General features: G+C 30.3%; 1 protein-coding gene across 2 annotated transcripts; it reads right to left on the bottom strand.

Annotated features, from left to right (window-relative positions):
- Positions 1-1,622: 1,622 nt before the first annotated feature.
- LOC126778277 (uncharacterized) lies at positions 1,623-24,058 on the bottom strand. Of its 2 annotated transcripts, none has more exons than XM_050501769.1 (3): positions 23,643-24,058; positions 20,663-20,790; positions 1,623-1,915 (listed from the first exon to the last, which is right to left on the bottom strand). In XM_050501769.1, exons 1-3 carry the CDS (start codon positions 24,040-24,042, stop codon positions 1,736-1,738), a joined length of 708 nt encoding a protein of 235 aa, XP_050357726.1. In that variant the 5' UTR covers positions 24,043-24,058; the 3' UTR covers positions 1,623-1,735. The 2 variants fall into 2 exon arrangements, with proteins under 2 accessions (XP_050357726.1, XP_050357725.1); XM_050501768.1 differs by lacking the exon at positions 1,623-1,915 and adding an exon at positions 10,989-11,887.
- Positions 24,059-24,591: the final 533 nt, after the last annotated feature.

Consider the following 24,591-nt stretch of genomic DNA (forward strand, 5'->3'; position numbering starts at 1 on the left):
TATACGGACTCAAATTATAAATTAAGCGTCACTGAGTTTTTGAGCATGTTTATAAAGGATAATGTCGCGAGGAAACTTTCAATCGCATCTTGTCGGTGGGATGTTGAATTTTTTTTTACAAAATAGGATAAGTTAAGGATACAGTTAGGACATGCATCTGTATTTACAGTTGCTGTATTATGATAGTCAGCCAGTAAATACTTTTGATACAGATTGCCGAAAAATCATAAACGAAGCCATCTAAACATAGAAGTATAGAGATTAAATATCATTTTAATTGCATACAGTACAGTCTTAATTATTCAATAATTATGACTGTAAACCTGTATCAAAACTACGAACGCTTTACTGTAATATTATAGAATTATACATATATCATTTTATCACAGTAATGACGATATACTTTGAGATTTCAAACCAACTTCTAAATATAATAGACGATAGAAAGGCAGCTTAGATTTTGATATACTTCTTAAAACATTGCTTGTATAAAATGAAACACAACATAAAAAACGTACAGTTTATTAAATAATTTAATAAGTTATAATAAATTAAGTCAATAAATAAGGTTATGATACAAAACGGTCCACTTAAAGCTAGTTATAAAAAAGATTTTTTATAAAAAATACTTCCATAAAATCGCCCTTTAATTAAGGACAATTGTTAAAATTAACATTAATTAAATAGCAATGAATTATATGACTTCAAATATACTGACACACGTGTTATTTATATAATGATTGGATCATAAAACGAGCAATGTAGGCTTTGAATATAGGCCAAGACGATAAGTATCCTTGAGACAGGAACCGAAGTAAAAAGCCAATTAATTTTAACTGGCAATAGCAGTTTTTTTAATAACACTGAGTTTCCTTTTGATTCTTCTCGAATAAAATCTACTTTAAAAATCAACGGTTTGCATTGAATTTATTCTTGTTACTTAGCAATTCGTATGTTCTTATAAGATTCTATGAATTTTGATTTTGATTAAACATCAACATCATTTCAGCCGAAAAACATCCAGTGCTGAACGAAGGTCTTCAATGATTTTTACGATGGTCGGTCTTGATCTTTTTCTTGAAGCTTGAAGCTTCACAATAATATTATTGCGTGGATTTAACTGCCTAATTCCATATATCAATAACTAATAACCTTTATATAAAGTTCGAAAAAAAAAACAATAATGAGACCCCTCAGATATGTGTCTTGCCTTTCTTAACTTAAGCTCCATATGAAATTTTAATATGGAGGGTCAAATCTGTGATATGATTGTTTTTAAAAAAAAATTCAATCACAGCTTGTAAAAATCAATATCTTGTTTTTTTTTATACATAAAACTATCGCCCGGCAAACTACCAATTTTTATGAAACTCAGTATGGATCGTTTTTAATGTTTTGGCTATACTTTGAAGCTTAACAAATAATGATTAAGTATCTTTACAGCCTGTATCATAAGATACATTATTCCTCGGAACCGAAAAATTACTGACAGATTAATTTCTAATATTATTTATAATTTAATAACAATAATCGATTTGTCTGAATCAAAATATAAATAATGGAACACAAACTAAAATTATTGCTTTTCGATTATGAAATATCACTTTTCAAATCACATTTTTTTATAAAATCACCGTGTGTACATTCATAATAGTAAAATTATAAAGCAAATATTGTTATAGTATTAATAACGGAAGTTGTTCGTTTTTACTTAAATCTAAGTTATATGTGTATTTTAATCTTTTTTGTACCCTGAGTACGCTAAGTCGGATGCGTCATACGATCTACGGTCCCAGCCCCCACTGCTACCACCTCCAGATGACCAGCCGTGGCTCTCGTGCCCGCCGCCACCGCCACCGTTCTTTTGGGCGATGATCTTTTTCAACGCTATGATACCAGCTAGAAGTAAGGCGATCTGAAATGAAATAAAAATAAGAAAATTAAAGTAACTACCTATAAATTTCTCACAGCTGCCTAAGGCCTTCTTCCTTTTTGAGAAGGTTTGGAGCTTATTCCATCAGCCTGCTCCAATATGGGTCGGTGGACTAAACAATTCGTTTCTTTCTCATGATTCAAATCTATAGTAACTCATTTGGTTTTGTCAAATAATTTTTGTTAAATAATATTGGACATAAAAGATATATAGATAAAAACGTTATTGCAATTACAAAAATAACATCAACATGATTGTATTTAGGGTTTAGGCAATTAGATTAAATATGCTTTTTTATAATGAGAATTACTCTTATTATTATTGGACGGCAAATTACTTTGTGAATTTATTTATATAATAGGTCAAGTCATTACAACACAATATGGCTGTTTATTTACGTAACAACGAAGCCTTAAATAACACAGTAATGACGTTAGTGGAATGCTATTTATCAAATAAAGGGTTTATAGGAGACTTCTGTTGTTCGCTCGGGTATTGTTAAAATTATTTTATAAAAAAAGTAACTTATTATTTTGCTCATTACTATAACTCTTATTATAACTGTTCTACTATCATTTGAGAATAATTAAATGCTAAACTACCTTCGCCTAGGAATGTAAATTATGCTGTGAAATATCAACACTGATAAAATTGCATTCATACAAAATGATTTGCATATAACAAAAAAGATGATTATTTAAGAGTGTATTAATCCCAACTTACTGTTCAACTACGTCAAACTTGAAGTTAAAATTACTATATCATTAATTGTTTATTTTCATTTTGTTTATTTCCGAATCAGTAGTAGATTTATGACAATCAATAAAAAAATATAACGCTTCTATATTTAAAAAAGATTGTTGACTTGATTTTGACTTTGTCTTTGTTGAAATTAAAACAATGGTCTTAACAATGGTTCATACGAACTTCTAATAGGTGTCGTATAATAGTAATATTGCCTTCATTATGTTTCAAAGAATAGACTTTATAATTGAGTCACAATCTACGCAGAAGTTATTAATATATAGCACAAGTGTGTGCGAAACACGACATTCGATTACCTCACTTTTAATTCAATAGGATGGCAATTTCATATGAACGGAAAGGGATCAAAACCAGGGCCTTTACGTTACTTCCGTAATAGTGTAAGCTATTATATACTTGCAGCTTTGGAGAATATCTTGTCGTCTAACCCAATATTTTTGGCAACCTAGATTTAAAATGAGATTTTGGAATCTGCAACCTTATAAGATAGTCACTAGACAAACGAGTGACATAGTAATCAAGTTAATGGCAAATTCTTTCTTTTAATCCTTTTTTTAATAATTAGAAGTAACTATACTTAGTAGTATACATGTATATAATGATAAATCATAAAAGTTTATTCATGAAGAAGAGAAATTGAACGTATTCATTTTTACAAATATGCTTGTAGTTTATTTCAATCAGGTAGTTAGGTGTATTATTGTGCTCCTCTCTAGATTAAATAATTTTGTATGATACAAAAATCATAATGTAAAAAAAATCTGTCAATTGGCGCTAGGGATTCTACAAGGCCGTACGGAAATCGAACAATACACGTCTTTCAAATAATTTATTGTAAAATTAACCAATTAACCGAAATAACCATATGAGAAATAATAATATCATTTTATTTTGTTTCCTCTTAAATGATCTAGTAAACTAGTCTCTTGACAATTCAAAGAAATCTTTATAATTATTGTTTATTATGTACAACGTAATTATGGAATTTTCTGGAAATAAACTGCTTTAGATTGTATAATTAAAACATCTGTTTAAACTCTTTCGACTAAAATATTTATTCCGATTCAACGGAAAACTAAATTACTATGAACTAATTAATATATTTCTTCGATATTCGAAACAATCATGAAAAACTATACAGAGCCAAAAAGCAAAAATAATTATCATCGTCAAAGACAAAATCTTATATATTTGCAGCGTTATTTAATTGCTTATTAACAGTCATAAAATCTACCAAACCTACGCCTCAGACCAAAGACTAAAATAATTAACTTACAAAATGGGTAAATACCCACACACAAAAAGTAATACGGTTAAAGATGTAATAAAACACAATTTGTTTTTCCATTTTTTATTTTTTGGAAAACTATCTTGTGTGAAATTTATGCGCATACAAACTCCTTTAATTATTATTGATACTTTATTTTCGCACTGAACGATGTTTTTAAAAAATGTGTCATTTGAATAGCGTCTACCCATTGTTAGTATCTGTTTGTTCCAGTAACCATAACAATCAATATCTCATGACACAACATTCGACATACATACATACACAACACATACATTTATAATTTCTAACCATTTAAAATTAAACGGTCTTAAAAAATGTTTAGCTAGGGAAAAACATGGATTTTTCTCTTTCTATCACCAATGATTTGACATTCGAAAGAAGAAGACAGCATTGCTTAACTAATCAACCCCTAAACGACATACATGTGTATGAAAGGCAGTCAATAATTAAATCGTTCCGTGTTTGTTAATACCACTGTTATTTTTTTCAAGCGCAAGCGCAGCGTAGGGCGCCCTCCAGCCAGGTGGACCGACGACCTTAAGAAGGTGGCGGGCACCAACTGGATGCGGAAGGCGGAGGACAGGGAGCTTTGGCGCACCTTGGGAGAGGCCTATGTTCAGCAGTGGACAACGATTGGCTGTTGATTGATATTTTTTTAAATGTGATTATACAAAATTGGTTTTTAATATCAGAAGGTTCAGAAATATATCAAAATTTATTACCTGTAATTTGTTATAAAAGCTATGAACATATGGGTTTTATGAAGTAAACTCACCAACATACATTGTAAATATTTTAAAGTGGAGAATCGAACCCAGCTCTTTAAATATAAAGAAAAACTTCTGCACTTCGACATAATATAGTTGTTACACCATTAACTCGAACAGTGACACCTCGTGATGATCATATAATTGTTTCTTAATGATTTCTTACGTAATGACCATATCAAGTATCTGTTTTTTATAGATTTTTTAAGCTCATTAGTCAGTTAATAAACCTATAAAAACAGATACTTAACTGTCAATCAAATGTAGCAGACCTAAAAAAAGTACATTGTACGTTCATTAAAAAAAGATAAAACAAATTGAAAAATAGAACAAACAATACAGACAAATAACATCTTAACAAAATAACACGAATAAATTAAAAATACCCACAAAAGTATTATAACGGTTAAATGCTTCACACATCTTCTTCGTCGTATTATTTATCATCGACCGAAGTGAATCTCTTACGGCTTTGCTTTGCTACGAAAGCCGCACGAGATTTACTTAAGACGACAATAAATAAAAAAAAAACTATTTTCAGTTGTGCTGTTCAAAGCGCGGCTTGCAATAGACTAACAGAATGCGGCCAGTGCCGCTGTTTGAAATGCTCTTACTCTTTATTTAATCCTATTTTTATAGTGTTGATAGCTAAAGCAACTTGATTGAGGTATATATTTTTTGTATTTAATATATTATATATTTATATTAAATGGCTATATAGTTGAATATTTTGAATAAATAGTTAACATTTCTGTTAATTTTGTGTTCTGATCTTTAAATTTTACTTTCAATGTGCTCAATACTTACTTTTACTGGTGGTAGGGCTTTGTGCAAGCTCGTCTGGGTAGGTTACTGGTGGTAGGGCTTTGTGCAAGCTCGTCTGGGTAGGTTACTGGTGGTAGGGCTTTGTGCAAGCTCGTCTGGGTAGGTACCACCCACTCATCAGATATTCTACCGCAAAACAGCAATACTTGATATTGTTGTGTTCCGGTTTGAAGGGTGAGTGAGCCAGTGTAATTACAGGCACAAGGGACATAAAATCTTAGTTCCCAAGGTTGGTGGCGCATTGGATATGTAAGCGATGGTTGACATTTCTTACAATGCCAATGTCTAAGAGCGTTGGTGACCACTTACCATCAGGTGGCCCATATGCTCGTCCGCCTTCCCATTCTATAAATAAAAAAAAAAATGTCACTTCTACATACACTACAAAAATGTAATAATATGATTAACCTTTTCGTTAAAAGTGTAATAATTATATTTTTAATGAAAATATTTTTATTTATCTGGGTGATGAATTGATGATATTATTGCTTTAATTTAAAAAAAAATATATTTTATTTTCTTATTTCCCAATTTTAGGCAAATTATAATTAATAGCAACACTGTCTGTTATCTTTATGCCAGTTCACAACTCCACGAGAATTGTAAATGGTCCATCGAACGTCGACACGTACCCGCCACTCTTATTAAATTCATGTACCCGCCACTCTTATTAAATTCCTGTTCCGAACTAACGACGCATATCAATTTAAGTTTTAAATGAAATTTGATAAGGTTCAAAATAAGTATCCTCATTTTGATTTTAAAGATTAGTCGGTAGCAACGACCGTACATTGTTTCGGAACTTGTTTTTTTAAAAAATCGAATTAATGCTACGTCATCGTTTACTTTTAAAATATTACGTCAATTAGTGTCATATTATAAGGTCGTATAAGTACTGAACGATATAATAAATATTGGTATAGTTAAAAAAGAATATTATTATAATATTATAGAATATTATTTTTATTTTCTTCTATATTTAAATTTTTGTATTCATTTATAATGTTTCTTTACAAATAAACAAAAATGTTTATAAATTGTCTTTAACTCACAAGCCTTATCATAAATAATACTTTTATATAATACATATGTAGTTACAATAATAAGCTTATCCGTCCAGTCACTTTGTAAAGCTTATTAGTCTTATTAGTAAGCTTATTAGTGTGTTATTTATTTAACAATAAACTATCCATTCTATTTAAGTTATTACGTATGTTCTGTTGAAATTAAATCGCTCGTCTTCTATCGTCTGTATAATATTTTACTTATATAGTCAGTAGTTGATAGTTCCCTGCTGCATTAGAAGGCTAGCGTATAAGGCCTGAAGTTCATACCCGGGTCAGACCAATAACGAATTATCTATGTTTTTCTGCCCAGGTATAATTACCAGCAGCAACCTAGAATTTTAAAACTTGCATTGTTTACACTTTCAAGCCCCTTGAAACATGTAAAAATTTCCGAAGCTCAGGTGTATGAGTTCGTAGTCACGTACATACAATTTATATGAAAGAAAATCATTAATAACACGTAATAATACCGTCACACGCATAGAGATTTCCTCGATTTTGGTTTATCTAGATGCAACCCAGAAAGCTGGACTTTCGACAAATTCATTTATTTATCCTAGTATATTAATTTAATCCGAAAAGTAAGTGAAAATTGTAGTGTCAATCATTTTTGAAAGTATAAGCCATGGTAATATAATTATTTGATTACCCACATATATTTGATTTTATGTACTATGTTAGTACTCATGGTGGTCTTTAATATGTTCATATAATCTCTTATAAGCACATCTTAATAGTCGTTTTATAAGATTAAATCTAAAGCTATCACCGTTTCATAATAAAGATTCTAATTAACAGAACCGGCTAAGACTCAGTCGTTAGTCTTGTTGACTGACTGCGAAGAAGGTGAGGAGCTTAAGCTGCTCCAATGGGAGTTGCCGGCAAAACATGACACTCGAAACTTCTTTCACAATTCCAAAATATTCCAAACATGAAATCAACGTTGCAATGGATAAAATTTAAATAAATCTCTGTATACAGTATCCTACGTTTTTAGCAAACAAACGGAGAAAGTCATACAATTAGTATAACAAGGTAGATCAGTGCATGATAGCTTTTATACTGAAATTCTCTTTCCTTTTTTTGTCTAAGTTAGTGTTATTCGCTCGTGTAACAACATACATATAACATCTTAGTTCCCAAGGTTGGTGGCGCATTGGCGATGTGAGGAACGGTTCGTGTATACTATTAGATCATCCCATTACAAATAAACGACCGAATTGAAAGCTAATTGAAAGAATCGGCTTAAAAGGCTAAATATAAACGATTTTTTAAAGAGTCATGTTTGTCTAGTGCGCGTTTTTTTTCCTATCCGATAGCGTTGACGTTTATTACGATTTATATGGAATTCCGATTATTGCTATTAGACGCCACTATTTTCATTCCATAAAAACCGAATGAGCAATCGAGCACGCTTATCGAATTTTCAGAAAAAGTAATGGAATTTCGGCTGCGTCAGTCAATATCAAGTCAACCTAATAAGCAGGACATACACAGCGTCTTGAATAAAAATGTATTAACCGATAAACAGTTTTAAGCCCAAGACCTCGGTGTCTACATTCTTATAAGTTAGTCATTATATAATATATAAATACAATATTCCAATCGGAGGAGTAAAGTTAAACTAACCTTAGATTTACATATTCCGTGCCATTTGCTAATAACTCTGTTATATTATGCACCATAAATAGGTCTTTATTTTTATACCTGTTTTATTTATTTATTTATAATACGAACTAAACTGCTTTACCCATTTTCACTTCAAATCTTCCGAAAACAACTCCGCCGACATTCATAACGCCATTTTTTACGAATTCATAATAAATATTTTAGATATATTTGGGATAGACTGTATGTGTGTATTTTTATATATACGTTATAAGAACAACGTTAAAGCTATAAAAAGTTCGATTTTTAAATTACATTTTCTTCACGTATAACGTAACAATAACGTTCGTTCCTATTTTCAAGCTAATCGGTGTCATTCGAGAATCAATCTCATTATAACTTTAAACGGATATTATGCTTATACATACGCATGTAGGACATCATAAATAATCATTATGCACTTCATTTGCAAAAATTTATATATGCACACGCTATGCATGAACTCAAATATAACATCTAGTTTTATCTGGTTGAAACCAGATTTTGATTTGAAAAGACCAATGTTTTTTTTTAATCGATTTTCAGTATTTGCAACCAGGGGATGCTATCAGATATGTGCTAACATAGGCATGTGGTGTTTTTAACAGCCAGTCTGTCTTGTATCGCCTTCATTTTGAATTACAAAACCATTGTTTGCGTTATATGTGAGTGATAACAAAAATTGGCAAGGTACATTGCTGCGTCCGCTTCTTTGAGCCGAACTTAAGAGGTGGATATACGTCATTGACCGTCATTTCAGATAAATATGCCGCGCGGAAACCTGACCCTGTGCTCTGTTTTAGGAGAAGAGTCACTGATTGATTAGGCGACAGAGAGGTTGCACCGCAATTTGCGCGTATCGATTACGTAAAAAAATCCTTTAAAATATTTACATAATATATCCTACACAAATTAAGCGAAGGTATTAGTATTGTTGTATAGTAATAAAAAAATCTTGTAACAGCTTCATTCATTCAAAGGGTACTTTGCATATTCATTACTATTACTAATAATTATTTTCATTAAAACGATAAGAAAAAGCTTTATGTGATATAAATTAACGTGTATTGTTTAAATTTGGTTTCCGGCAACGATTACAGAGAAAAAAGGAATGAATATTTCTCTAATAAAGTTTTTTCATGTATATCGAGTCCTTAAATTAACTCATCAATAACAAAGTGGCTAGAAGATGTTTTACACGTCCTTTGATAACAGGATATAAAGTAATCCATATATACCACATTTGTTGCTTTTACAATTAGTAGGAACTTGAGAAATGCGTCCATAATTTAGTGAGTATTACTTCCTCTAAATATGAGGACTCGACCATTGACTGTTCGAACTCGTATGTGATGAGCTGGCCAATAGACCAAGGCCCTAATATTTTTTAAAATATATGTATCAAAATATTATCAGAACACATATTTATTTATATTAGTATATATTGTCGTATTTGCCCATATGCTCGTCCGCCGTCGTATTCTATAAAAAAATGTCTAGTGTTCAGCCCCAGATTCATGTCCTACAAGGCCCAGGGGCTCCACTCAGCCAAAAATAATATAATTTTACTATAACCGCTCCGAAATAGGGGGCCTCCAACTGTCAAAGTGGCTTGGGGCCTTGGATTTCTAAGTCCGGGCGTTGTTGTGTTTACACATTGCTATGTAGTTACTGGTATACGGACTCAAATTATAAATTAAGCGTCACTGAGTTTTTGAGCATGTTTATAAAGGATAATGTCGCGAGGAAACTTTCAATCGCATCTTGTCGGTGGGATGTTGAATTTTTTTTTACAAAATAGGATAAGTTAAGGATACAGTTAGGACATGCATCTGTATTTACAGTTGCTGTATTATGATAGTCAGCCAGTGAATACTTTTGATACAGATTGCCGAAAAATCATAAACGAAGCCATCTAAACATAGAAGTATAGAGATTAAATATCATTTTAATTGCATACAGTACAGTCTTAATTATTCAATAATTATGCCTATAAACCTGTATCAAAACTACGAACGCTTTACTGTAATATTATAGAATTACACATATATCATTTTATCACAGTAATGACGATATACTTTGTGATTTCAAACCTACTTCTAAAGATAATATACGACAGAAAGGCAGCTTAGATTTTGATATACTTCTTAAAACATTGCTTGTATAAAATGAAACACAACATAAAAAACGTACAGTTTATTAAATAATTTAATAAGTTATAATAAATTAAGTCAATAAATAAGGTTATGATACAAAACGGTCCACTTAAAGCTAGTTATAAAAAAGATTTTTTATAAAAAATACTTCCATTAAATCGCCCTTTAATTAAGGACAATTGGTAAAATTAACATTAATTAAATAGCAATGAATTATATGACTTCAAATATACTGACACACGTGTTATTTGTATAATGATTGGATCATAAAATGAGCAATGTAGGCTTTTAATATAGGCCAAGACGCTAAGTATCCTTGAGACAGGAACCGAAGTAAAAACTAATTAATTTTAACTGGCAATAGCAGTTTTTTTAATAACACTGAGTTTCCTTTTGATTCTTCTCGAATAAAATCTACATTCAAAATCAACGGTTTGCATTCAATTTATTCTTATTACTTAACAATTCTTATATTCTTATAGGATTCTATGAATTTTGATTTTGATTAAACATCAACATCATTTCAGCCGAAAAACATCCACTGCTGAACGAAGGTCTTCAATGATTTTCACGATGGTCGGTCTTGATCTTTTTCTTGAAGCTTGAAGCTTCACAATAATATTATTGCGTGGATTTAACTGCCTAATTCCATATATCAATAACTAATAACCTTTATATAAAGTTCGAAAAGAAAACTATAATGAGACCCCTCAGATATGAGTCTTGCGTTTCTTAACTCAAGCTCCATATGAAATTTTAATATGGAGGGTCAAATCTGTGATATGATTGTTTTTTAAAAAAAAAATGCACAATGACAGCTTGTAAAAATTAATATCTTGTTTTTTTTTATACATAAAACTATCGCCCGGCAAACCACCAATTTCTATGAAACTCAGTATGGATCGTTTTTAATGTTTTGGCTATACTTTGAAGCTTAACAAATAATGATTAAGTATCTGTACAGCCTGTATTATAAGATACATTATTCCTCGGAACCGAAAAATTACTGACAGATTAACTTCTAATATTATTTATAATTTAATAACAATAATCGATTTGTCTAAATCAAAATATAAATAATGGAACACAAACTAAAATTATTGCTTTTCGATTATGAAATATCACTTTTCAAATCACATTTTTTTATAAAATCACCGTGTGTACATTCATAATAGTAAAATTATAAAGCAAATATTGTTATAGTATTAATAACGGAAGTTGTTCGTTTTTACTTAAATCTAAGTTATATGTGTATTTTAATCTTTTTTGTACCCTGAGTACGCTAAGTCGGATGCGTCATACGATCTACGGTCCCAGCCCCCACTGCTACCACCTCCGGATGACCAGCCGTGGCTCTCGTGACCGCCGCCACCGCCACTGTTCTTTTGGGCGATGATCTTTTTCAACGCTATGATACCAGCTAGAAGTAAGGCGATCTGAAATGAAATAAAAATAAGAAAATTAAAGTAACAACCTATAAATTTCTCACAGCTGCCTAAGGCCTTCTTCCTTTTTGAGAAGGTTTGGAGCTTATTCCATCAGCCTGCTCCAATATGGGTCGGTGGACTAAACAATTTGTTTCTTTCTCATGATTTAAATCTGTTTTGTCAAATATTTTTTGTTAAATAATATTGGACATAAAAGATATATAGATAAAAACGTTATTGCAATTACAAAAATAACATCAACATGATTGTATTTAGGGTTTAGGCAATTAGATTAAATATGCTTTTTTATAATGAGAATTACTCTTATTATTATTGGACGGCAAATTACTTTGTGAATTTATTTATATAATAGGTCAAGACATTACAACACAACATGGCTGTTTATTTACGTAACAACGAAGCCTTAAATAACACAGTAATGACGTTAGTGGAATGCTATTTATCAAATAAAGAGTTTATAGGAGACTTCTGTTGTTCGCTCGGGTATTGTTAAAGTTATTTTATAAAAAAAGTAACTTATTATTTTGCTCATTACTATAACTCTTATTATAACTGTTCTACTATCATTTGCGAATAATTAAATGCTAAACTACCTTCGCTTAGGAATGTAAATTATGCTGTGAAATATCAACACTGATTAAATTGCATTCATACAAAATGATTTGCATGTAACAAAAAAGATGATTATTTAAGAGTGTATTAATCCCAACTTACTGTTCAACTATGTCAAACTTGAAGTTAAAATTACTGTATAAATATCATTAATATTAATAAAAAATATAACGCTTCTATATTTAATAAAGATTGTTGACTTGATTTTGACTTTGGCTTTGTTGAAATTTAAAACGAAAAGAGCGACTGTCTTAACGATGGTTCATATGAACTTCTAATAGGTGTCGTATAATAGTAATATTGCCTTCATTATGTTTCAAATAATAGACTTTATAATTGAGTCACAATCTACGCAAAAGTTATTAATATATAACACAAGTGTGTGCGTAACACGACATTTGATTACCTCACTTATAATTCAATAGGATGGCAATTTCATATAAACGGAAAGGGATCAAAACCAAGGCCTTTACGTTACTTCCGTAGTAGTGTAAGCACTTATATACTTGCAGCTTTGGAGAATATCTTGTCGTCTAACTCAATATTTTTGGCAACCTAGATTTAAATTGAGATTTTGGAATCTGCAGCCTTATAAGATAGTCACTAGACAAACAAGGCGACATAGTAATCAAGTTAATGGCAAATTCTTTCTTTTAATCCTTTTTTTAATAATTAGAAGTAACTATACTTAGTAGTATACATGTATATAATGATAAATCATAAAAGTTTATTCATGAAGAAGAGAAATTGAACGTATTCATTTTTACAAATATGTTTGTACTTTATTTCAATCAGGTAGGTAGGTGTATTATTGTACTCCTCTCTAGATTAAATAATTTTGTATGATACAAAAATCATAATGTAAAAAAAAAAATGTCAATTGACGCTAGGGATTCTACAAGGCCGTACGGAAATCGAACAATACACGTCTTTCAAATAATTTATTGTAAAATTAACCACTGAACCGAAATAACCATATGAGAAATAATAATATCATTTTATTTTGTTTCCTCTTAAATGATCTAGTAAACTAGTCTCTTGACAATTCAAAGAAATCTTTATAATTATTGTTTATTATGTACAACGTAATTATGGAATTTTCTGGAAATAAACTGCTTTAGATTGTATAAATAAAAAAATCTGTTTAAACTCTTTCGAATAAATATTTATTCCGATTCAACGGAAAACTAAATAACTATGAACTAATTAATATATTTCTTCGATATTCGAAACAATCATGAAAAACTATACAGAGCCAAAAAGCAAAAATAATTATCATCGTCAAAGACAAAATCTTATATATTTGCAGCGTTATTTAATTGCTTATTAATAGTCAAAAAATCTACCAAACCTAAGCCTTAGAGCTAAGACTAGAAATACTAAAATAATTAACTTACAAAATGGGTAAATACCCACACATACAAAAAGTAATACGGTTAAAGATGTAATAAAACACAACTTGTTTTTCCTTTATTTATTTTTTGGAATAAAACTAACTTGCGTGAAATTTATGCGCATACAAACTTCTTTAATTATTATTGATACTTTATTTTCGTACTGAACGATGTTTTTAAAAAATGTGTCATTTGAATAGCGTCTACCCATTGTAAGTATCTGTTTGTTCCAGTAACCATAACAATCAATATCTCATGACACAACATTCGACATACATAATATACACAACACATACATTTATAATTCCTAACCTTTTAAAATTTAACGGTCTTAAAAAAATGTTTAGCTAGTGAAAAACATGGATTTTTCTCTTTCTGTCACCAATGATTTGACATTCGAAAGAAGAAGACAGCATTGCTTAACTAATCACCCCTAAACGACATACATGTGTATGAAAGGCAGTCAATAATTAAATCGTGCCGTGTTTGTTAATACCACTGCTATTTTTTTAATATGATTATACAAAATTGGTTTTTAATATCAGAAGGTTCAGAAATATATCAAAATTTATTACCTGTAATTTGTTATAAAAGCTATGAACATATGGGTTTTATGAAGTAAACTCACCAACATACATTGTAAATATTTTAAAGTGGAGAATCGAACCCAGCTCTTTAAATATAAAGAAAAACTTCTGCACTTCGACATAATATAGTTGTTACACCATTAACTCGAACAGTGACACCTCGTGATGATCATAGAATTTTTTCTTAATGATTTCTTACGTAATGACCATATCAAGTATCTGTTTTTATAGCTATTTTAACCTCATTAGTCAGTTAATAAACCTATAAAAACAGATACTTAACTGTCATTCAAATGTAGCAGAACTAAAAAAAAGTACATTGTACGTTCATTAAAAAAAGATAAAACAAATTGAAAAATAGAACAAACAATACAGACAAATAACATCCTAACAAAATAACACGAATAAATTAAAAATACCCACAAAAGTATTATAACGGTTAAATGCTTCACATCTTCTTCGTCGTATTATTTATCATCGACCGAAGTGAATCTCTTACGGCTTTGTTTTGCTACGAAAGCCGCACGAGATTTACTTAAGACGACAATAAATAAAAAAAAAACTATTTTCAGTTGTGCTGTTCAAAGCGCGGCTTGCAATAGACTAACAGAATGCGGCCAGTGTCGCTGTTTGAAATGCTCTTACTCTTTATTTAATCCAATTTTTATAGTGTTGACAGCTAAAGCAACTTGAATTAGGTATATATTTTTTGTATTTAATATATTATATATTTATATTAAATGGCTATATAGTTGAATATTTTGAATTAATAGTTAACATTTCTGTGAATTTAGTGTTCTGACCTTTAAATTTTACTTTCAATGTGCTCAATGTCATTTTACATACACTAAAAAAATGTAATAATATGATTGAACCTTTTCGTTAAAAGTGTAATTATTATATTTTTAATAAGAATATTTTTATTTATCTGGGTGATGAATTGATGATATTATAGCATTACATTTAAAAATGTTGTATTTTCTAATTTCCCAATTTTAAGCAAATTATAATTAATAGCAACACTGTCTGTTATCTTTATGCCAGTTCACAACTCCACGAGAATTGTAAATGGTCCATCGAAGGTCGACACGTACCCGCCACTCTTATTAAATTCATGTACCCGCCACTCTTATTAAATTCCTGTTCCGAACTATCGACGCATATCAATTTAAATTTTAAATGAAATTTGATAAGGTTCAAAATAAGTATCCTCATTTTGATTTTAAAGATTAGTCGGTAGCAACGACCGTACTTTGTTTCGGAACTTGTTTTTTTTTAAAATCGAATTAATTTTACATCATCGTTTACTTTTAAAATATTACGTCACTTAGCGTTATATTGTAAGGTCGTATAAGTACTGAACGATATAATAAATATTGGTATAGTTAAAAAAGAATAATTGTTATATTATAGTGAGTATTTAGTTTTAATAGATATATTATATTTATTTTCATCTATATTTAAATTATTGTATTCATTTATAATGTTTCTTTATAAGTAAACAAAAATATATATTATTTGTCTAAGTCAAAAGCCTTATCAAAGATAATGATTTAATAAAGTACATACGTAGTTACAATAATAAGCTTATCTGTCCAGTCACTTTGTAAAGCTTATTAGTCTGCTTATTAGTCTCATTAGTAAGCTTATTAGTGTGTTATTATTTAACAAAAATTATCTGTTCTATTTAAGCTATTACGTATGTTGTATTGAAATTAAATCGCTCGTCTTCTATCTTCATTAGTTGATAGCTTCATTCGAAGGCTAGCGTATAAGTTCATACCCGGGTCAGACCAATAACGAATTTTTTATGTTTTTCTGCCCATGTATAATTACCAGCAGCAGCCTAGAATTTTAAAACTTGCATTGTTTACACTTTCAAGCCCCTTGAAACATGTAAAAATTTCCGAAGCTCAGGTGTATGAGTTCGTAGTCACGTACATACAATTTATATAAAAGGAAATCATTAATAACACGTAATAATACTGTCACACGCATAGAGATTTCCTTGACCTTTTGTTTATTTAGATCCAACCTAGAAAGCTGGATATTCTACAAATTCATTTATTTATCCTAGGATATTAATTTAATCCGAGAAGTAAGTGAAAATTGTAGATACAATTCATAATGAATTGTCAATCATTACTGAAAGTATAAGCCATGATAATATATTTATTTGATTACCCACATATACTTGATTTTATGTATTATCTTAGTACTCATGGTGGTCTTTAATATGTTCATATAATCTCTTATAAGCACATCTTAATAGTCGTTTTATAAGATTAAATCTAAAGCTATCACCGTTTCATAATAAACATTTTACTTAACAGAACCGGCTAAAACTCAGTTGTTAGTCTTGTTGACTGACTGCGAAGAAGGTGAGGAGCTTAAGCTGCTCGAATGGGAGTTGACGGCAAAACATGACATTCGAAACTTCTTTCACAATTCCAAAATATTCCAAACATGAAATCAACGTTGCAATGGATAAAATTTAAATAAATCTCTGTATACAGTATTCTAAGTTTTTAGCTAACAAACGGAGAAAGTCACACAATTAGTATAACAAGGTAGATCAGTGCATGATAGCTTTTATACTGAAATTCTCTTTCCTTTTTTTGTCTAAGTTAGTGTTATTCGCTCGTGTAACAACATACATATAACATCTTAGTTCCCAAGGTTGGTGGCGCATTGGCGATGTGAGGAACGGTTCGTGTATACTATTAGATCATCCCATTACAAATAAACGACCGAATTGAAAGCTAATTGAAAGAATCGGCTTAAAAGGCTAAATATAAACGATTTTTTAAAGAGTCATGTTTGTCTAGTGCGCGTTTTTTTACCTATCCGATAGCGTTGACGTTTATTACGATTTATATGGAATTCCGATTATTGCTATTAGACGGCGCTGTTTTCATTCCATAAAAATCGAATGAGCAATCGAGCACGCTTATCGAATTTTCAGAAAAAGTAATGGGATTTCGACCGCGTCAGTTAATATCAAGTTAATAAAATAAGCAGGACATACTCAGCGTCTTGAATAAAAGACTTCTGTGTCTACATTCTTATAAGCTAGTCATTATATAATATATAAATACAATATTACAATCGGAGGAGTAAAGTTAAACTAACCATAGATTTACATATTGCATGCCATTTGCTAATAACTCTGTTATATTATGCACTATAACTCGTTCTTTATTGTTATACTTTTTTTATTTATTTATTTATAATACGAACTAAACTGCTTTACCCATTTTCACTTCAAATCTTCCGAAAACAACTCCGCCGACATTCATAACGCCATTTTTTACGAATTCATAATAAATATTTTAGATATATTTGGGATAGACTGTATGTGTGTATTTTTATATATACGTTATAAGAACAACGTTAAAGCTATAAAAAGTTCGATTTTTAAATTACATTTTCTTCACGTATAACGTAACAATAACGTTCGTTCCTATTTTCAAGCTAATCGGTGTCATTCGAGAATCAATCTCATTATAACTTTAAACGGATATTATGCTTATATATATGCATGTATACATATGCATGCAATTCATTTGCATAAATTTATGTATGCACACGCTATACATGAACTCAAATATAACATCAGTTTTATCTGGTTGAAACCAGATTTTGATTTATCAGAATTTTAAGTTGTTAGTTTTAAATACCGAACCGGTGGCAGATTTTTGATGTTCAATAGAGAGTTTAATTCTTCTTTATTCAACAAATGAACATTTTAAATTTCAAATGTGAATAATATCAACATTATGTAAATATTTAAAAGGACGTATGATGAGCCAGAATGCCACACAAATCGTGATAATGGAACAGGAAATAAAAGAGCTGTGTTGCCGTCAGCAGTTGTAATTGAATGCTACTTAAAATGCAACGTTAGAAAAATATTTAATATAAGTAGACATTGAAACCACAGTCAATGATGGCGAGGTACCCGTAACTGATGGTTTGCAAAGTGTGCTACTTATTCACGGTAATCTTGAAGCAATTCCTTATAAAATAGCTTATCATTGATCATAGTGTGAGCGTATACCAGTCTCGACATTGTATTTTATATTTCTCAGGCATTCGAGGTTCGAAGTTACAATCGAAGATCAAAGTTAATGGAACTGGGTTGCAATCATGTTTGTTATAAAAACCCTCAATATTAATATGAATGCCAAAAGCACAAGAAGTTGAAGTAGTAAATCTTTCATGGCTCACATTCAAGAAATAAAGTTATTTTCGGGTATTATCTTTTCGTATTTTCCTGTGAATTAAATTAGTCTTTCCCTGTATTTGGTAATAAATATTGTTAAATAATTTGTACATAGTCAATGTAAATTGCTCAATATAATATAACTTTACATTTTCAACTTGATCCCAAAAGATATACTGAATCATACCAAAAAACATATAGAAAAATAATTTATTTATAACTGAGGACTAAGTTTTCGTTTGGTTTTTAAATATGGACATTTATTATTATATCATTTGCATTCAAAATTCTAAGCAATTTACAATTTTTTATAAATCACTAAAACCAACAAGAGTTTCAACTTAATTCTATATTCAAAGGCATCTTCTAATTCCATCGTCAGATAAAACTTAACCCAAAATCTTCAGTATGTTATTTTTCTAAATCGTTTCGATTCTATTCTCTTCTCCTTTCACGTGTTTTCTTCACATTTTGTCGTGTCATTGTCATCACATCTTTAATCTTGACACGAATTATGTACACAGAGAACAACAAACCTTTAGTTGGTGACACAAGTTATTGTAACACTTCCCACGGTATCAACAATTGCGGAAGAAATTACAAGAGAGATAATTAAAAAATCTTTACGCGTTTTTCCTGTGATGACAATGTGTACTATTTAGGGCAATACGATTCTTTTATATCGCTATATGAAAGACGTTTTCCGTTTAATCACATATGTCCATTGTTGGTGCATTTTCTGAGCTTAGTTACCTACTTAAGTCACTGATTATGTTTTCTAAGACTGACTTTGCATAGAAACGCTTGAGCGTTAATCTTGAGATTAATAAGATTTTTTTTCTCAAGTATATTGTATTATTGTAACCAATCATAGTCATAGGAGATTTTTCACAGCCTTGTATATTAATATTTTTCTTATCACAGTTCTATGGTATTTACGTATGAAACTCAGATTAGGTAGTGAATCAATGGTTTTAATAGATTTTTCGTTCATATATTGAATATAAATTGGCTCTATTCGCTATAAATATGCTAGAAAATGTGTTTGATGGCTTAAATTAATTTGTAATATTTCCGTTTACATACGTTTTGTTACATAAAATTGCTGTTTTAATTTTAAGGTTGTTTATATTATCTTTTCATTTCAAATTGTCTGTTTGAATGTACAGTTTTATTATCGTTTTATCGCCCTACATATTTAATGAAAGCTAAGTGAAGAAAGCTAGGCTCGGGGCTTAGTTTTGAGCGTCTTTGTAAGTAATGTAGGAATACCGTAAATCATTTTAATAAGTAGTTTTCATTTAGTAGATTTTTACTTAAATTAAGGTTACATTTTGTAAGTACATTTATTATATTAAGAATTAGAAAAGGGTCTCATATTTTTCAAACTATTTACTTAAATATTTAGAAGTATCAGAAATAGTTGTACGCAATCGTTTTTAAGTTATCCGATAAATATTTCTTTCCTTATTTATTGAATGTAAATTTTATATTTCATTATCTCTTTTACGTATAAATGAAACACCTTATGTGCTTTCGTGTTTCTATTATCACGGGCTACAATTTTAGTTCTAATAAATAAGTCTGGGCTTATGTATGCTTCATAATCTAAATTCATACTGGTGGTAGGGCTTTGTACAAGCTCGTCTGGGTAGGTACCACCCACTCATCAGATATTTTACCGCAAAACAGCAGTGCTTGATATTGGTGTGTTCCGGTTTGAAGGGTGAGTGAGCCAGTGTAATTAAAGGCACAAGGGACTTAAAATCTTAGTTCCCAAGGTCGGTGGCGCATTGGCTATTGAAGTGATGGTTGACATTTCTTACAATGCAATGTCTAAGAGCGTTGGTGACCACTTACCATAAGGTAGCCTATATGCTCGTCCGCCTTCCTATTGTATAAAAAAAGATACAGTTACATGTTATGTAGTATTTGTCTTACATACCTTTGATACTATCAGTGCCTTCCCAGCTAGTATGAAGAGTCCAGCGATTGCAAGAGGGATCATCGCTGCCATCTTCATCGCTGCACCCATCATCATCATGCCCATCATTTTCTTCATTTTACCTCGTCCTGGAATCGTTTTTATTACAATTTATTACTAATTCTATACATTAATCTCATGTATTGTATTGTTATGTAACTGTGTAATAACTGGATATTTAAAGGGACAAGGGGCATAAAATCTTAGTTCGCAAAATTTGCACATTTACGTTTTAAGGAATGCTCAATATTTATCACGGCACCAATGTCGATGGCTGGTGTTAATATACCATTAGACCACCAGTCTGTCAGTTCAACCAACTATTTAAAAAAATATATATTAAAAAAAAAATTGGAGTATAGCCGACACCCGAAGTATATCAATAAATAAATAAATAATAATAATAATAATTTTCCTTTTTATAATTTTTTTCATAATTATTATTGTATACTTCCCTTAGTTTGTGCAATTTTATTGCATGTTTGCTTATTCTCGTTTAAATCCTTTGCGTGCTTAAATATTTATAATTCCGTATATAATTTTGATAATATCAGTCGTAAATTCTAATTTCCTGCATTTTTAACATTCAGGCTGTTTAAAAATTGTTTTTAATCCTTACCCTTCTTTTATTATTATTATTAATACCATTTGATTTTAAATATTTAGAAAGGGTTGTACACAATTTCCTATTTGAGTAAATAGTTCTTAATATATGTATATTATTGTACTACCTAAGCGTTTTACTTTTTTGAGAGCAGTTGCAATGTTTTTAATCTATAAACGAACGTCAAGTTTATCAAAACCAACCGAATCGTATCTATTTCAAGAGTATAATTAATAATCTATACATACTAAGTTATATAAGTCTCGGTGATTAAAATTACCGTAAGACTTTCGGATCATTTTAAGATTAATTAATGAAATACTACCAAAACTTTAAGATTAAAATGTAGTCTATATTTGACTTGCGTTTATGTAATTCTTCATTTTAGTAAATACTCCAGTTGGATAAGGAATAATTATTTCCGATACGTGTAGATTTTATAATAATTTTTAAGCTTTTTTTCGCTGTCATGAGATGAATTCTAACCGCAAATAAAGGACATGATAACTCGGTAATGTTTGCCGAGACTTAAACTTCATCGGCTTTCTTATGTTAAGATCAACATGCTTATTGATATTATTTTTATATTAAACAACGGCATTTGCCCGTTAGTATAGCATTTAATTACAAAACTAACATTTGTTTTATAGATAAAAGTTATGTCGAATAAAGTATATCGTTTATAAAGCTAATTGAGAGAAAAGTTTAACGTATCTAGATAGTAAAATTTAACTATAATGTTATGACTTTTGTAATCATCATCGGGGTCATAGTACTCACGAACGTGTATTTTATTGGAAAGTGTAAATCGTGCCAATTTTGAGCTTCCTCTGTTATTATTGTGAATTAAATAAATTTAATATCATTTCGAGAAAATGATGATACACAAAGTTATTACTAAGCCTGAGCATAATTTAAATGGAGCGTGATGAAATTTACATGATATTCAAAGTAAAGCACAGGTAAATGTATAGCAAGATGGGTAATATTGTGAAGCGATATTTGTTGCCTGCCTGTTACTGATCATAACTCTAAAATTTTTAGAAAAATTACGTTTGTGTGTAACTAAGAGTTTGGCGGTAAAGAAAAATATCCACCATATACCCTCACAATTAGTTCTAAACTTTTTTCTTAATATACGTTAGTTTATCAAGCAAAAGCCCAAGAGATTATTCAGCGTAAAATTTATAAATACAGAGTAGAAAAAAATAATAATATTATAGTTATTAGTATTATAACGATACATACATACACACTATTGTATCGTCCGTCGACTTAAAGCATGCGTGTAAAATATGGTTAGTACCGTTTTAATTACTCAGATGAAATGTTAAGATATCTTTTGAAATTGAGTCTATTATTGTATATTATATTTTATCCAATTATCTTTTCAATAATTGCAACGCCCTACATGTGAGCTAAAGTGCTTATTAGTCTAATATTGTTGAGTTTTAACACACTTGCGTTTGTGTGTTAAACTATTGTTTATATTAAAGATGCTAATGTTTTGTTTGTGTATATAAAATAAGGTTTATTATTATATATGTCTAATCGATAATAAGCTGTTCGTTATCTACAATATATATAAATATTTAATAATCTTTACCAAGAAGATCCTATACCTATATTAATTAAAGGAATGAGCAAAAAATCACTTTTGTATTTTAAAAAAAGGTTCCCTCAAATGCGATACGTACAATAACGAAACATAGTTGTTAAATTACGTTACAAAAAATTTAAATCCAAGTTTTTTGTGTGCTATTAAAATGTAGAACAATTAAAAATACTGACTCCACAAATATACATATAGAAAATTTGATTGATAAACATTTTTACGTCGTTACTATTTCATTTAACGCAAAGGACCTGGATATTCATCATTCAATATTGAAATGTAAAAATATATGTTACAATAATAATATAATTTCATTTATTCGAAGTGTTATTGTTAAAATGTAAAGCCGTATTGAGGTAATATCTTTCCCTTTTCTAAGAGAAAGTTGTAGTTTTTGTAGGATTGAAAGGTTAGTAGGAACGTTAAAGCTCATTAGATACAATTTCAATCGTTAATATTAAACGACTTATTGCAATCACGTGTTAAAATAATTTTTAAAAAAGGTTTTATTAAATCATTCTCAGCTTAATCAATGAAACATAGTTCTAAAACGATATTTAGTTTTTTAAATATAGAATAGTAGGCTTTGCAACGCAATTGAAGCTTCTAATATTTATGTTGTAATTTTATCAAAATTTGTTTGTATATATTAATTGTTATGACGATGAAAATCGTATTGTTATTAATTGTGATTTATAGAGAAATTAGTAAAGTGATATTACCTTCTTCAACGCCCTTATTAAGCTCCTCGCCTGACATTTTCGGGAGTGACAATTGTATTGTTCTTGAATTCGCGAAAGCCGCTATTCTGTTCCACAGCATATCTGTCAATGCTTCATCCTTGTTGTCCATATTTCGTGGTAAGTTCGCATCAATATCGTTCTCACTAATGGGCACGATTTCCATATCAGACGTCTTCACAATATCCACACCAGCGATCAAAGGTATCGCTTCCATCCTAGCCGCCCTATCGAAGAACAGGATAGCCTTCTTCTTCAAGCAAGGGACTATCCCATCCGTCCTCTGACAGTCTTCGTATATCCTCATCACGTATTTTATTCCGAAGTCATCTGCTGCGACGACAACAACAAGGAATACTAAGGGAAATAATTTCTTGATCATTTTGAATAGTTAGATGTTTACGGGATGGTACAATAAAAAAGACTGTGCCATAGTTTTAAAGCGACGCGTATTTATAGGCTATGTACACTACAAAATGTATTGTACCTCTGAGATCGGGGGTACACTCACTGAGGACGTTTTCACATCAAACGGCTGTTAATGTTCATTGATGTCTAATGACGTTAGATGCTATGAAGCCGATGGAGTTTCGGTTAATGTGCAACTGGCGTTCGTGATTCGTTTGTGTGAGTGTGTAGCGAAATGGAAAATTGTTGTGCTGGTCTTGGTTCGTGGTTGGATGTTCAATATGTAGGATATTGATATGGTAAATTTAATTCTACAGGGTTTGTAAGCCTGGGATATAATTAAAGATATTTTAAAATGGAAGTAAAAAAAATATATTTTAATAAACAGCCTCTAATTATAAAAAGTACAACCTGTAATTGGCCCACTGATAAGGTTAGGCCTCTCCGTTTGAGGAGAAGGTTAGGGAGCTTATCCGCCACGTGATTTCATTGGTGGAATGTTTTTCTCACCGTCAAGCACGAG

The sequence above is a fragment of the Nymphalis io genome, chromosome 25 (genome assembly GCF_905147045.1).
Source record: "Nymphalis io chromosome 25, ilAglIoxx1.1, whole genome shotgun sequence".
Lineage (NCBI taxonomy): Eukaryota > Metazoa > Arthropoda > Insecta > Lepidoptera > Nymphalidae > Nymphalis > Nymphalis io.

What these genes read in the sequence shown, in the direction of transcription:
- LOC126778277 (XM_050501769.1), bottom strand. Translation starts at nt 24,042, where the DNA reads ATGATCAAGAAATTATTTCCCTTAGTATTCCTTGTTGTTGTCGTCGCA. An exon ending in TAATAAGGGCGTTGAAGAAG is followed by an intron (nt 20,791 to 23,642) that starts GTAATATCACTT and finishes AAACGATTCCAG; the next exon opens with GACGAGGTAAAATGAAGAAA. An exon ending in AGGCACTGATAGTATCAAAG is followed by an intron (nt 1,916 to 20,662) that starts GTATGTAAGACA and finishes ATTTCATTTCAG; the next exon opens with ATCGCCTTACTTCTAGCTGG.